This window comes from Miniopterus schreibersii, assembly GCF_964146895.1.
Source record: "Miniopterus schreibersii genome assembly, chromosome: 1".
NCBI lineage: Eukaryota > Metazoa > Chordata > Mammalia > Chiroptera > Miniopteridae > Miniopterus > Miniopterus schreibersii.
Genome location: NC_138101.1, coordinates 137053048 through 137066299, shown reverse-complemented (window position 1 = coordinate 137066299; position 13252 = coordinate 137053048). Strand labels below are relative to the sequence as shown.

Below are 13252 nucleotides of genomic sequence, written 5' to 3'. Positions count from 1 at the left end.
TTGGACTTCCTGGCAAACTAAAAAATGGGTATTCAGTGAAATCTAAGTGGACACCTCCCTCAGATACAGGTGGATGACCCTCGAGAGAGGAGGGAAGAGCTGTCCAGGCAGTGAGCTGCGGTAGAGAGGCACAGCAAAGGAGCCTGTGAGGTTCCTGCTAACCAGAGGGCAGAGAATGAAAGCCCACCCGCTAGCAGTGTGCTAGCAGAGAGTAAGGCCAACACTAACAGCTCCTTTTGACCCCCTCCCCATTCATAGAAGCCAAGTCATATCCATGCAATGGCCTCCCAAGTTGACAGTATTTGAAAAAACATCCCAGATCATCACATGGCTTAATAATAGTGTAACAGCTGCTTCTCGGTGCCCTGGCTGCCCAAAGAAAGGAAAAAATGGAAAGGTGGTTACAGTGACCACACATTAGAGGCAAACATCACTGACCAACTCACCTACCACTGCAACCACATCTTCTATAATCACTAACTTTGAGTTAGAACAAAACCCAGGGCTCATCTATCTAGTCGAATCCTGAACGCCTCGGGCAGATGAGTTTATGATGCAGATGCATAGTCATCCTGGTGGGCTCAAGAAGAACCCAGAAACTAAACCCAGACCCACTCTGACCCCCAATCCCCGCAACAGCAGTGCCCAGGATCGAAAGAAACAAGCTGGCTCTTCAACTGCCCTTCTGAAACTTTCCAAAGGTGGCTGGCTCTTAGGTAAGCAATGTCACCAGCACCAATTGTGCCCCTTGTGCTGGAAAAAAGGAACTTACATCTAAAAAGAAAAAGTATTTAGGGAACAGGATGGAGGGTAGCAAAGTCCTGATAAGAAAGTGAGCAATTCAGCAGGTGTCCAGGCCTTTCCTCAGCCCTGCACTCAGCACCTCAGTGCGTGATCACAAGCAATGTGGCCAAGTCTTTGTTCTCCAGTTTGAAGAGACTCACTCAACCCACTAGTAAGCAGTGATCCTGAATGATCAACACATGGCTAAGTCACTAAATTACAAACTGGCCAAGGGCTCTGCAAAGTCACACACGTAGCCCCCCTTAATTCAGTCTACAAAAGAGCAAGAACTTTCCCTCTGTGACCTATTGTTCTCTTAACTCCCTAGAGAACTGCTGAGACGTGCTGGGGTCTGGCTAAAAGTATCCAAATGTCCTCTGCCCTCTTGCATCACGTGCAATGTGATAAGAAGGTACATCATAAAAAATGAAGTTTGTGAGACCGACCACAGAAATAGGGAAGGGACAGCTGTGGCTTGTGAGCCGCGTTCTGAATGATGGGCACTGGGCTGTGTTTGCTACTGGAATGTCTCCTTCCCCCACATTTCTAATTCCCACCATCACCCAAGGCCCAGCTGACACTGTACCACCTCCATGATGCCGTCGAGACACTTCGAGCCAACAAGGTGATTGCTCCTTGTCCCCTTGCAGGAGTACCAGAGCCTAGAGCCTGCCACCAAATGCTGCTTTGTAAGACTGTCCTTTTTTCATCACCACTTTGCCCCCTAAAGGGCTAAAGCTGAAAGCCTTAGATATAAAGGGAGCTGAATTGAATTGTAACAGTAAAGCATGAATTTTAAAATAGGTTTAATTGGAATAACAACCACGAATTAGCTATCTGCTACATATTTTAAAATAATCGGTAGGTTATACTTGTCTGGAGAGCCCAGTCCCCATATCCACTTGACCAGCTGGAGTCACTTGCAGCTGGAGTCACAGCCTGGTCTGCAACGCCGGAACACCCTGCTGCCTTCACTCCCGTATAATCCTAGGCTGGCAGAGGGAAGCCAGCCTCGACTGTTAGACAAAGTCCCCACACTCCCCGCCTCTGCCATCAGTGTGCACACAAGTCTGTCTGGGTGGTGAGAATCTGTAATCCTGAAGGCTCCTCTGTCCAGGAACCTTATTAGGCTCTGAGTCTCAGAGTCTGTGTAAAGGTACACTATTTGGTGACCAAAGAACCTGCTAGAAACTCCACTTTGCAGCTTTAAAAAAGTCTAGAACTGCTTTCCTTTTCTTTAGTTCTCCTTCTTCCTTTTCCAGGAGCAGTCACCATGGCCTTTACTCAGACTATCACGCCTTCCTCAGGAGCTAGAGCACTGGCCATGTTCATGTTGGACTCAGGGACCACAGTACACTTGACAGAAGTGCTCAAATCTGGCACCCTTTTTACAAAGCTGGAAGCTTTTCAAGACATAGATTCTCAGGCCTCACTCAGAACTGGACTCTGGAGGGTGGACCTGAGAGTCTAACCTTTAGAAACCAGGCATTCAGGATCCACTGCATCTCACCCAGCACTCAGCAGTCACTCAAGGAAACTCTGCTGAATAAATAAGTCACTATGTCAACAAAAATGAAAAATGCAATGAAAAAAAGGTGATTAAAAAAAAGATGTATTTTTTCACCCAAAGAAGTTCTCCCACCTTCCTTCCACACATGTCTCCACACTGTCCAAAAGAAAGATGTGAAAATCCCACTCATAGACCTAAGGACAGCCCCCTATAGTGACAGGAACCAACACAGCTAAAGCGGAGACCCCAACAACCAGGTCTCCATCAGCCTGCATGTGAACTACAAAGAAACGAAGGCACATCAGCATGATGGGCTGGGTCCCTCTCCCATAAGGATGTCCTCTGAGGCCCTAACATGCCCCACTATCAAACTCCTACTATTTCCTCTTGCTCTTTATTGTCTTGTGCCACTGGTTGCACTGGGGATGGAGGGAGCATGAGTAGAAATGCACATATATGTATGTGTATACACACACATGTACACATAAGCTCCTGTCTCTCAAGTATACAAGAAGAAGGATTTAACTGGGACAGAAAACAGTTTTGATGGGGAAATGGTAAATTCAGTTTCTGATGTGTCCTACCAATACCTCAACTCAATATGTTCAAAATCAAACTCCTTCTTTCAACTCTTCTTTTGCTCCATTAATGCCATCACCACTCACCTGGTCACCCAGCTACACCTGGTCACCCAGCTGGAAAGCGTAGCTCCACTACAAATCTCCCTCGTCCCTATGTCTCATATCTGGTCAGCGGCACATGCTACCCCGTCCTCTGCTGAGGTCCCATCTATCTGAACCCCTTTTCCACCCTCGCTGCCTCACGCTGTCAGGCCCTCATCCCTTCTCATTTACCCAACATAATCTCCTCCCTAACTGGTCTCCCAGCCTCCAGCCTCTGACCTCTTCAGTCCCCGCTTCCCAAAGGCTGAGGTCAAATCTAGCCATTTCCATTTTCCTGCTAAATAAAACTCTTATTAACAAATAATAGTCATAAAGCTAGTTTTGAGTGTTTCATCCATGTCAGGGACTGCACTATTATTGAATTTAATTCTTATTACAGCTCCAAGTTATATTTTATTATTAGTTCCATTTTACAGATGAGAAAACAAGAAAAGAAAAAGAGTTAGCCCAAGTCACAGAACAAGGATTCACACTCAGGTTTGTCTCCAAAGCCGAGGCTCTCTCCTACATGCTAATCTGCCCCAGAGGAAAATGAAGACCAAACCGCTGGTACCAACTAGCCCAGACCTGCCCTTGAAGCCTCCTCCCCGGGAAAACTACCCTCCAGCCACACTCCCCCGCCAAGCAAGGCCTGGCCCTGCAGCTCACCTTCTGTTCTCCTGTTACCCCCTCAGCAGGACGACCAGATCAGACTCATCCACAAAGGCCCATTCAAATGATCTTTTTCCCATGGTACTGCTCTCAGTCACTTCCAGTAGTTTTGAGTGTTTCATCCGTGTCAGGAACTGCACTAAAAGGCTTTTAGTGCAGCCCAGTAACTGTCTCTTTCAGAATTATGTTCATTCATTCATTACACCACTTATTTAATGTTCTACTCTTTTTCATTTATTGCATAAAAACATTTACTAATCATCTACTATATGTCAGCCACTAGGGTAAGGCGCTGGGGTGACGAACAAGCACAGTCTCTGTCTTATCCACCTTTGAATACACTGCGTCTAATAAAATATCCAGTAAATAACAGGTGCTAAGTGTTTTGATGAAGAACCTTAAAATTATTTGAAACTCTCATGATAATTGTAATTTTCTCTGGTTGCCAACATAGTTCAAAAGGAGATGAGCCCTGGCCAGTGTGGCTCAGTCGGTTGGAGTGTTGTCCCATGCACCTAAACGTGGCGGGTTCAATTCCTGATCAGGGCACATACCCAGGTTGTGGGTTCGATCCCCAGTTGGGGCGCATGCGGGGGCATCCGATCAATGTTTCTCTCTCACATCTCTCTCCCTTCCTCTTTTTCAAATCAATTTTTTAAAAAACACAAAAGGAGTTGAAATGTGAGTTGTTTGGTTTTCACCATATTTGTCAGTGATGTCGGTTTGTCAGTTTTCAGCCTGTCCTGGAATTCTAAATTGTATGTGGGGTATGTGCCTGAAGAGACTCAAGCAAAGACAAATATTTTTAATTCTCAACTTTCCGTATAATATGTACTCTTTGCAAAGTGGCAGGCAGTCCTTTAACAGTAATTCCCGTCTCCTCAGTTTGTATAAGACAAACTGTCCATCCCAAGCAACTAACCACTTCCAGTGTGTGCACTGGAGATAAAATGAGTGTGTGCACTGAGCTGGTAGCAGAATGGGGAGAAGGGCGCCCCACCTTTGGGTTCTGCTGCTCCGCCACCTGAGGCTGCGAGCAGACTGTCTAATCACTGCACCGGGGAGCATGCCCTAGCCCCGGAATCGGGGAGCACCACCGAGCCACCACCACGTCTCTGTGCATCTCAAAGGGGCGAATATACCTGTTATCTTTCATAAGAAAAGAGTTGGTGAAATAGTGCTTGAAAAATAACCAAAACTCCCTGGGGAAAAAATATGGCATGAATACAAAGTGAATAAAATATTCGGCTTTATGGACTCACTGAGAGCCCTCTACGGTATTTGTTCCTATTCTATAGCTTTACTCTCCTAATTCTGGAAGAAGAGTTCTTTAAGGCCAGAAAGGATTTTTCTCAACACCAAAAACAACGTGGGAGGAAAAAAACTAATTGTCAACCCTAAGGGAAGGGGATTGTCACGGAAATGGAAAAGGGGGAAGCCCAAATGGCAGCGTATCCACTCAGAACCATGACTCGCCTGCCCCCGTGAACCCAGCCTGCGCGAGCAGCCCACAGGCGGGCAAGGGGAAGGTGAGCTCCAGCTCCAGCTCCGGGCACCCGCGACCCTGGAGCTCCCCGAGAGCTTTATGAGCGGTTCAGGTAACTTAGACTGGACATGAGTTGCCAAACTTTTCTACGTAAAGACTCTACCTCACAATAATACCCGCGGGGTCGGTCTTCGGCTTGACCCGCTTACCTGCTGTGGCCGTGAGGCTTCGCTGTCCCACTCCTTCTCCTCAGCAAACCGGAACTGCGCGAAGGAGTCCCCTAGAATCAGAAACGCCACTTTATGCAAAAGCCACAGGAAAACGCTCAGCTTTCCAAACCCGCTCTCCGAGGAAGAGCTCCACTTCCGAGGAGCTGGCCGTCCTGAATGCAGCGGTCTCCCCCAGTGGGGTGGCGGGCCCCTGAAACGCCGCGCAGCTGCACCTGCTGTTCGTTCCATGCCCGGGAGGCCGCCGCCCGGGGCTCCGTGACAGGCGGCCAAGCAGCCGGGCCAGCAGGCACGGCCGCCTCCCCGTATCTCCCGTGCTTTCGAGTCTCTGCGTAAGGCCGCAAGGAAACCAGCATTTATGATTCTGGGGGAAGGCACTGCGGGAAAGGAAGGGGAAGGCTAGGACTGAAGGGAATGCAACATGGCAGGCTTAAAATATCTCCTGGAGGCGAGGTCATGAACCTCTCCCATCACTCCAACAATCACCCGCCTCAAATGTCAAGTGCAAGATAAAACTCACAAAACATGTCTCAGATTAGTGCCCATGACCCGCGGCCCACTGCTCTGAGCGCTCTGAACACGGGAGAATGCGGGTGCGAGATGGGCATGCGGAGCCCGAGAGCCGGGCCTGCGGGGCGGCCTGGCTGGGCCCACCTGGTGTGTGTCTGTCTGGGTATCTGCGTCTGACAGCTAATTCTCAGGGAAGAATTACGTCTCTGCCTGGCTTTCAGGAGCCTCCAAACTGTGGTCCTACCTCATTGGCCCACATTCCTTCCTGTTTATTCAGACTCCCTGCTCTGGAGTCGGTCCTGCTCACATCCCAAACGTCCTCCGCATCCCACACCGTCCTCATGTCTCCTTGACTCCTTCTCCCTGTCTGGAGGCCCCACACTCCTGCCACTTGTCCTCGATTTCTACGCCAGGAGCCCAGGCACAGCGCACTTCCTCCTGCTGTGACACCTCTCAGGTGATTTAACCATCTATTTGTCTTTATTTCTACATTAAGAGAGGGGAGGGGTCAAGAACACAAAATTAAAGAGACCGACAAAGATAAACTGAAAGATAAAACCTACATGCCCAGGCGGGGGGGCCCAGCTGGTTGGAGCAGGCTCCGTACCCACCAAAAAGCTTGCAGGTCCCAGCCTGGTCGGGGTGTGGAGGGGAGGCAACTGATGGATGTTTCTCTCTCTCCCCCTTCCCTCTTCCTCTCTCTCTAAAAAGCAATAAAAATATATCCTAGGGTGAGGATTTAAAAAAAAAAAAACCTACACCAACCCCACCAATTTCAAAACACATGGGTCACGACATTAATATCTGACAAGATCAAATTCAAGGCCAAAAGGGCCAAGAGCAACGTTCTTTATCATGAAAAAGGGTAAAGTCATTACTCCTAGTCATTGGCAAATCAATATGATCCATCAAAAATTATGATATAAAGATTCTGAACAATATAATTAATAAGGTCTTGCATATGGATGTGGATGCCTATGTGTATTGTGATATGTGTGGTTTCTTTGTAAATATCTGTGCAATATTAATTTTTAAAAAGTACTATTGAAAGGCCCCAAAAACCCCAATAAATCCTAAAATGTAACAGTCATACAAACCATAGTCTCTGGTGATAAACATTTGTACCACATATTGGCAAAGAGTTAACATCTCTTGCATAGAAAGAGCTTTTGTAAATCAATCAGAATAAAACCACCTAATAGAAAACAAGAAAAGGGGTGAGAATAAGAAATATGAGTGGCCAATATATGAAATAAATAATAAATGAATAAATTAAAAATCAACCTGGCTACCTGATATCAAACTATACTATAAGCCTATAATAATAAAACAGTGGGGTACTGGCATAAAAACAGACACACAGATCAATGGAACAGAATAGAGAGTGCAGAAATAAGCCCACATTTTTACAGTCAATTAATATTTGACAAAGGACATAAGAACATAAAATGAGGTAAAGACAGTCCACTCAATAAATGCTGTTGGGAAAACTGGACATATACATGCAACAAAATGAAACTAGACCACCTTCTTACACCATATACAAGAATATACTCAAAATTAATTAAAGACTGAAATGTAAGACTTGGAACCATAGACTCTTAGAAGAAAACACAGGCAGTAAAATCTTGGACTTTTCTCTTAGCAATATTTTTTCTGATTTATCTCCTCAGGCAAGGGAAATAAAAGAAAAAAATAAATAGGACTACATCAAATTAAAAAGATTTTGCACAGAAAAGGAAACCATCAACAAAATGAAAAGACAACCTACTGAATGGGAGAAGACATTCACCAATAATACATCTAAGAAGGGGTTAATATCCAAAATTTATAAAGAACTCAAACTACTCAACACCAAAACAACAAACAATCCAATTTTAAAAATGGGCAAAAGATGTAAATAAATACTTTTCCAAAGAAGAAATACAGAAGGCCAACAATCATGTGAGAAGATGTTCAACGTCACTAAGCATCAGAGAAATGCAAATTAAAACCACAATGAAATATCACCTGATACCTATCAGAAGGGCTATCATCAATAAATCAACAAACAATAAGTGTTGGCGAGAATGTGGGAAAAGGGAACCCTCATGCACTGTTGGTGGGAAGGCAGGTTGGTGCAGCCACTGTGGAAAGTAGTATGGAGTTACCTCAAAAAATTAAAAATGACACTGCCTTATGACCCAGAGATTCCACTTTCAGGAATATATCCAAAGAGACCCAAAACACTAATTTGAAAATATATATGCACCCCTGTGTTTATTACAGTGTTATTTACAATAGCCAAGCTATGGAAGCAACCCTAGTGCCCATCAAAAAAAAGTAGATTAAAAAGCTGTGGTACATATATACAATGGAATATTACTCAGCCATAAAAAAAAGAATGAAACCTTACCATTTGCAACATCATGGATAGACCTAGAGGGTATTATGCTAAATGAAATAAGTCAGAGAAAAACAAATACTATATGAGTTCACTTATATGTGGAATCTGAAGAACAAAATAGCCCTCGCTGACATGACTCAGTGCACCAGAGGGTCGAGGGTTCAAATCCCAGTCAAGAGCACATACCTGGGTTGCAGGTTCAATCCCCAGCCCCACTTGGGATGCATGGGGGAGGCAACCAATTTATGTCTCTCTCTCTTTCTCTCACATTGATGTAAAAATCAGTGGAAAAAATATGCTCCAGTGAGGATTAACAAAAAAAACAACAACAAAAACCCAGTTGGTGTGGCTCAGCGGTTGAGCATTGACCTATAAACCAGGAGGTCACAGTTCGATTCCTGGTCAGGGCACATGCCCGGGTTGCAGGCTCAATCCCCAGTGGGGGACGTGCAGGAGGCAGCCGATCAATGACTCTCTGATCATTGATATTTCTATCTCTCACTCCCTCTACCTTCCTCTCTCTGAAATCAATAAAAACATACTAAAAAGAAAAAGTTTAAAAAACAAACAAAATAGAAACAGACTTATAGGTGCAGAGAACAGACTGATGGTTGCCAGAGGGGTAGAGGGTTGGGGGATGGGGTGAAAAAAAATAAAGAGATTAGGAAGTAGAAATTGGTAGTTACAAAACAGTCACAGGGATGTAAAGTACACCATAAGGAATATAATCAACAATATTGTAATAACTATGCATGGTGCCAGGGGGGTACTGGAAATACTGAGGGAGAATCACTTTTTAAAGTTATGAATGTCTAACAAACTATACTATGTACCTGAAACTAATATAAAATAATATTGAATATAAACTGTAATCAAAAAATAATTTTTTAAAAAGAAATTGAAAATGGCAATAAAATCAGAACTATTCTTTAAAAAACTCAATCCAGTAGATTTTTAAAAGTTAACCAAATAGCTGAATGCCTTAATCAGTGTTATTTTTGGCATTCCTGAGCTTCTGTTATAAACAATCCTGTGATTGCACAGATTACTATAACATATAATCAGCACAAGATGACGGTATTGAAACAAGGCATACTATATATATATTTAATATCTGAATATTTACTTTCAAATACAGGTAAGATTCCAACAATGGCTATCTGAGAAAAAATGAGATACCTAAAACAGTTTGTTTACAGGTATCAAACTTCAAAACAACACAACTTAAAAACCCTAATAAATAAAGAATAAAGTGGCTTCTTTTGAAAAATAAACTTGTTAAAATGACTACTGAGGAATGTCAACCCCTCTAATCCTCTCACTGAACCCGAAGGAGCATTCAGACTTGTCGAAATGGTGAACCCTAAAATTAAGAATGCTTCTGGAAAACGTTCCCAAAATTTTTCTTCCTGAATTATAACATGACGTGCATGAAAAGGATGGTAGTGTTACCAAATGTGCCACTCCCATATCCTGTACATCAGACATGTGCACATGCGGAAACAACTGGAGACACTCTATATGTTGTATGTTGAAGTAGGGCAGCACAGGACGTTAACAGTGCATTAGATTCTGCTCCTGCCTCATTCCCTTGCTGAGAGCTCCTGGTCTCACACTAACGGTGAAGCCGAATGAAGAAGTAGGGATTGGAAACCAGTAGAGAACAGTGACAGCCAGCTGTTGACGATGGAACAAATGGTGACGTGAGTGTCTTAGGAGTCATAAGCATTCAGAGTTTTGGTGGCACTCACCAGCTGTATATTCAGACAGTAATCACAGCACAGTGGATTGAACACAACTAGGAGTCATAAAAGGAGTACAGCACTTTCTTCCCTCTTCTTCAGCCAAAGATTAATTCCATGACTTATAAAAGGCTGTGGCTGCCTTGCTGTGTACTTAACTCATACAACATCCTCAAATGACAGAGGAGCAGCCAGTGCCTGTTAGACAGGCTGCTTGAACAACAGCAACAAAAACTCCAGAATATTCTACTTTGCAGATAAGAATATCAAAGTAGCAGGCCTACTAAATCCAACGATTGCTTATTAAGAACATAATTTACCCACTAGAATGTGCTAAAACGGGTGAGGTTGATGTACCTTGAGAGTTCACATTTTTCTTACATAATAAAGTTTTATATAATTCTATTTCAGCCACAATGCTGAGGTTGGTGTGGATGCAATGAAATCTGAGATGCAGGTCACACACACAATTTTGTTATATCTTGAAAGTCAGCTACATTGCTCGAAGGCCACATTTCTAGAGATAAAATTAATGACAGGTTTTTTTCAATCAACTAATTGTGTGAAGCAGCAAAAATGTTGGAAATTAGACATGTGGGAAGCAGCAATCTTAAGTATGCTTCTGAAAATACTCCGAAAGTATGTTTCAAGCAGTGCACCATGTTTCAATTGCTGGGATTCCTTCAGTGAAACTCATGATCAGCACACAAATCTCCAAGTCCAGGGTTTAATGAAAGATAAGTCTTCACTTGGTCAATAACCTGGTCTTTATACTTAGTTACTATTAGAGAGGACAAGTTTAACTGCTAAGTACCACCAGCAGTCCTTGATTCTGGCAAAGCTGGCCCAACATCTTGCTCCTCTGCCCACTTCCACTGAAAGCCACCAGCTACTTAGTATCACAAATATACAATAGAGTGACTATGGGGACAATCTAACAGAAGACAGTGGTGAGAAACAAGAATGCCTGCCTGTACATCATCAAAATTAAATCTGGCTACTAACAACTTTTATAATACAATTTCAATCATTGTATTAAATTTTCAGATTTTTTTCTTGTATTTCAGACATCCATGTTACGACAGTAACATTTTGCTTTGGCTTCAGCCAAATATGATTTAACACTTGACCACTTGGCAAAGTGTGTATTTGGTGCACCTTGAATTTTCAGTTAGTGACATTCTTCCATGAGGCCATTTTAGAAATAAGGTAGCTTTATATGTACTGACATGGATACCCATTACTCAGCTGTTACATGAAAATAGTCAAGTTTTAGTAGAGTATGAATAAGATATATAGAGATATCCATATACACACAAAATATAAATCACAAAAATACTAATATATGCACACATATAAATCGAGATAATTATATACCTATTTTAAGAATGATTATCTCTCAGAAGTTGTGATTATGGGAGACTTTTCCTTTCTGCACAATACATATTCCAGTTGTATTTTCCTTTGTAAACAACAAGCAGTTATTACTGGAACTGAACCAAACAGAAGGAAATCTAGCAAAACGCTAAGTTACCTGAGGGCAGGGACCTTCTCAGCATGTATTTAAGGCAAAACATCCCTAGATCTCAAAGCTGGAAACACAGATGCCATTCATGCAACTTTCTCCTTATAGAACAATGAAGAACCTTAGGTCTGGAGAGGCTGAGTGGCGTGACCAAGGCCACAGGGCCAGTTAGTGGCTGGACAACAAGACCTCTTGGCTCCTAGCATTTATTATATCTACAACTAATAAAGGTCTTTCTACTATTTCCACTAGGCTTCTCAGCTATCCGAATTCCCTAGAACAAAAACGGATACTCAATAAATAGTTTATGATATTTGGTATGCTAATATTTGATATGCTGACATTTGAAGATATGAAAATCCAAACTCAAAAATATAGAATTCCTTTTAGGAAAAGATTCACTCAGGGTTCCCTTAAATAACTACTATAGTACTTTTTTAAAATGAGCATTTTTATGGAATTCTAGGTATTCTAATGTTAGCATCAGAGGAATAAAAATACCAGCACTGTCACTGTACTTACGATACCCAGGATTCTTACTCTGCCTAACTTCTTGACATTGGTCTAATACATGTCTTATGATCAGTGGCAATGTGGACAATAAACTTGTTAGAATTCTGCAGTACTGTGCTTTCTAAAAGCTTAGTCATAGATAACTTGTCTTTGAATTTTAAGCTTACCCTTTCGGCTCCATCAGCAAAAGAGTTTTCTGCCAAGCAAAGGTACTTAACATGACCAAACTCTCCAGTGGAAGTTTGGGTGGGGTTAAAAGGAATAATCTTTATCTGGGTAACGAGAAACCAGCAAATACTTTCAGTTTCAACAATACAGACTTAGGTGCATATGAAGAGTGCCTGTAAAAGATGGAAAGTGTGCCCCCACCTAATAATACGTAGTTCTAATAACTGGGAATTACCAATCTGTCCTCAGCATTTGGATCTTTTTCTCATAAAATTGGCCCAGATGTCCGTGGTGCGTTATTTTGGAAACCAACTCTAGAAAGCAAGAGAAATGTATCACGAGTTCTGGATGAGTACTTCATTTTCAGCTCCATTTTCCTGGCTTTTATCATGAGCACCTTCCTTTATTTCCCCCACAGTCCTTAGAATATGCCCTCAACCAGGACACCATGTCTCTGGGAAAACACAAACTTTATAGGTTGACAAGTTCACAATCTTCATTAAAAAAGAATATGCCCCGATAGTCAACACAATGGCTGATATAGAAAATGAAACGTACCCTTTCTTCTCTCTGACTTTCTCTGTTCTCATCTACGAGAGATGGCATAGTTGGAAGGTCAAGGTGGATCCTAATCCACAGGCTAACACAGATCAGTTCAGAAATGATCATAGTTCAGCCTATAGGACATAAAAAATCCTTGCCACCCCCAACTTCTAACTTCCATGGGTGAGCTTTTCTAGATGCAGATGTCAAGCACTCCAATATTTACCCTAAAACAAAGCAACAGCTAACACTTTGTCTTTGTGAGGAAGACTATACAAGCCACTACGGTGATTAATACAAAAAAAAGTCAAGTTGAGCTAAAAGAACAAGAGAGGTAAGAAAAATCTCTCCTCCTGTTCAACAGTGACTTATAATTAGCTTTCTCACCAGGTGTGGGGCCCCCAAAGCCCCTGAGCATCAAATATCCACATTGAGCACTACATAATAGATGTGCCTATCTTCCCAATGTCCCTAAAATTTGCTTCCCCATCTGCAAGGATTATGTAAAAGGAAATACACTCAGGT

At 42.7% G+C, this 13252-nt stretch overlaps 1 protein-coding gene across 1 annotated transcript in view; it reads right to left on the bottom strand.

Annotated features, from left to right (window-relative positions):
* Positions 1 to 13252, bottom strand: part of AVEN (apoptosis and caspase activation inhibitor) — a 147985-nt gene that overhangs the window by 4950 nt on the left and 129783 nt on the right. The window contains exon 3 of the mRNA XM_081119113.1: positions 5323 to 5393. Coding sequence (XP_080975239.1) covers positions 5323 to 5393 — 71 coding nt within the window. The remainder of the gene's footprint in view (positions 1 to 5322; positions 5394 to 13252) is intronic.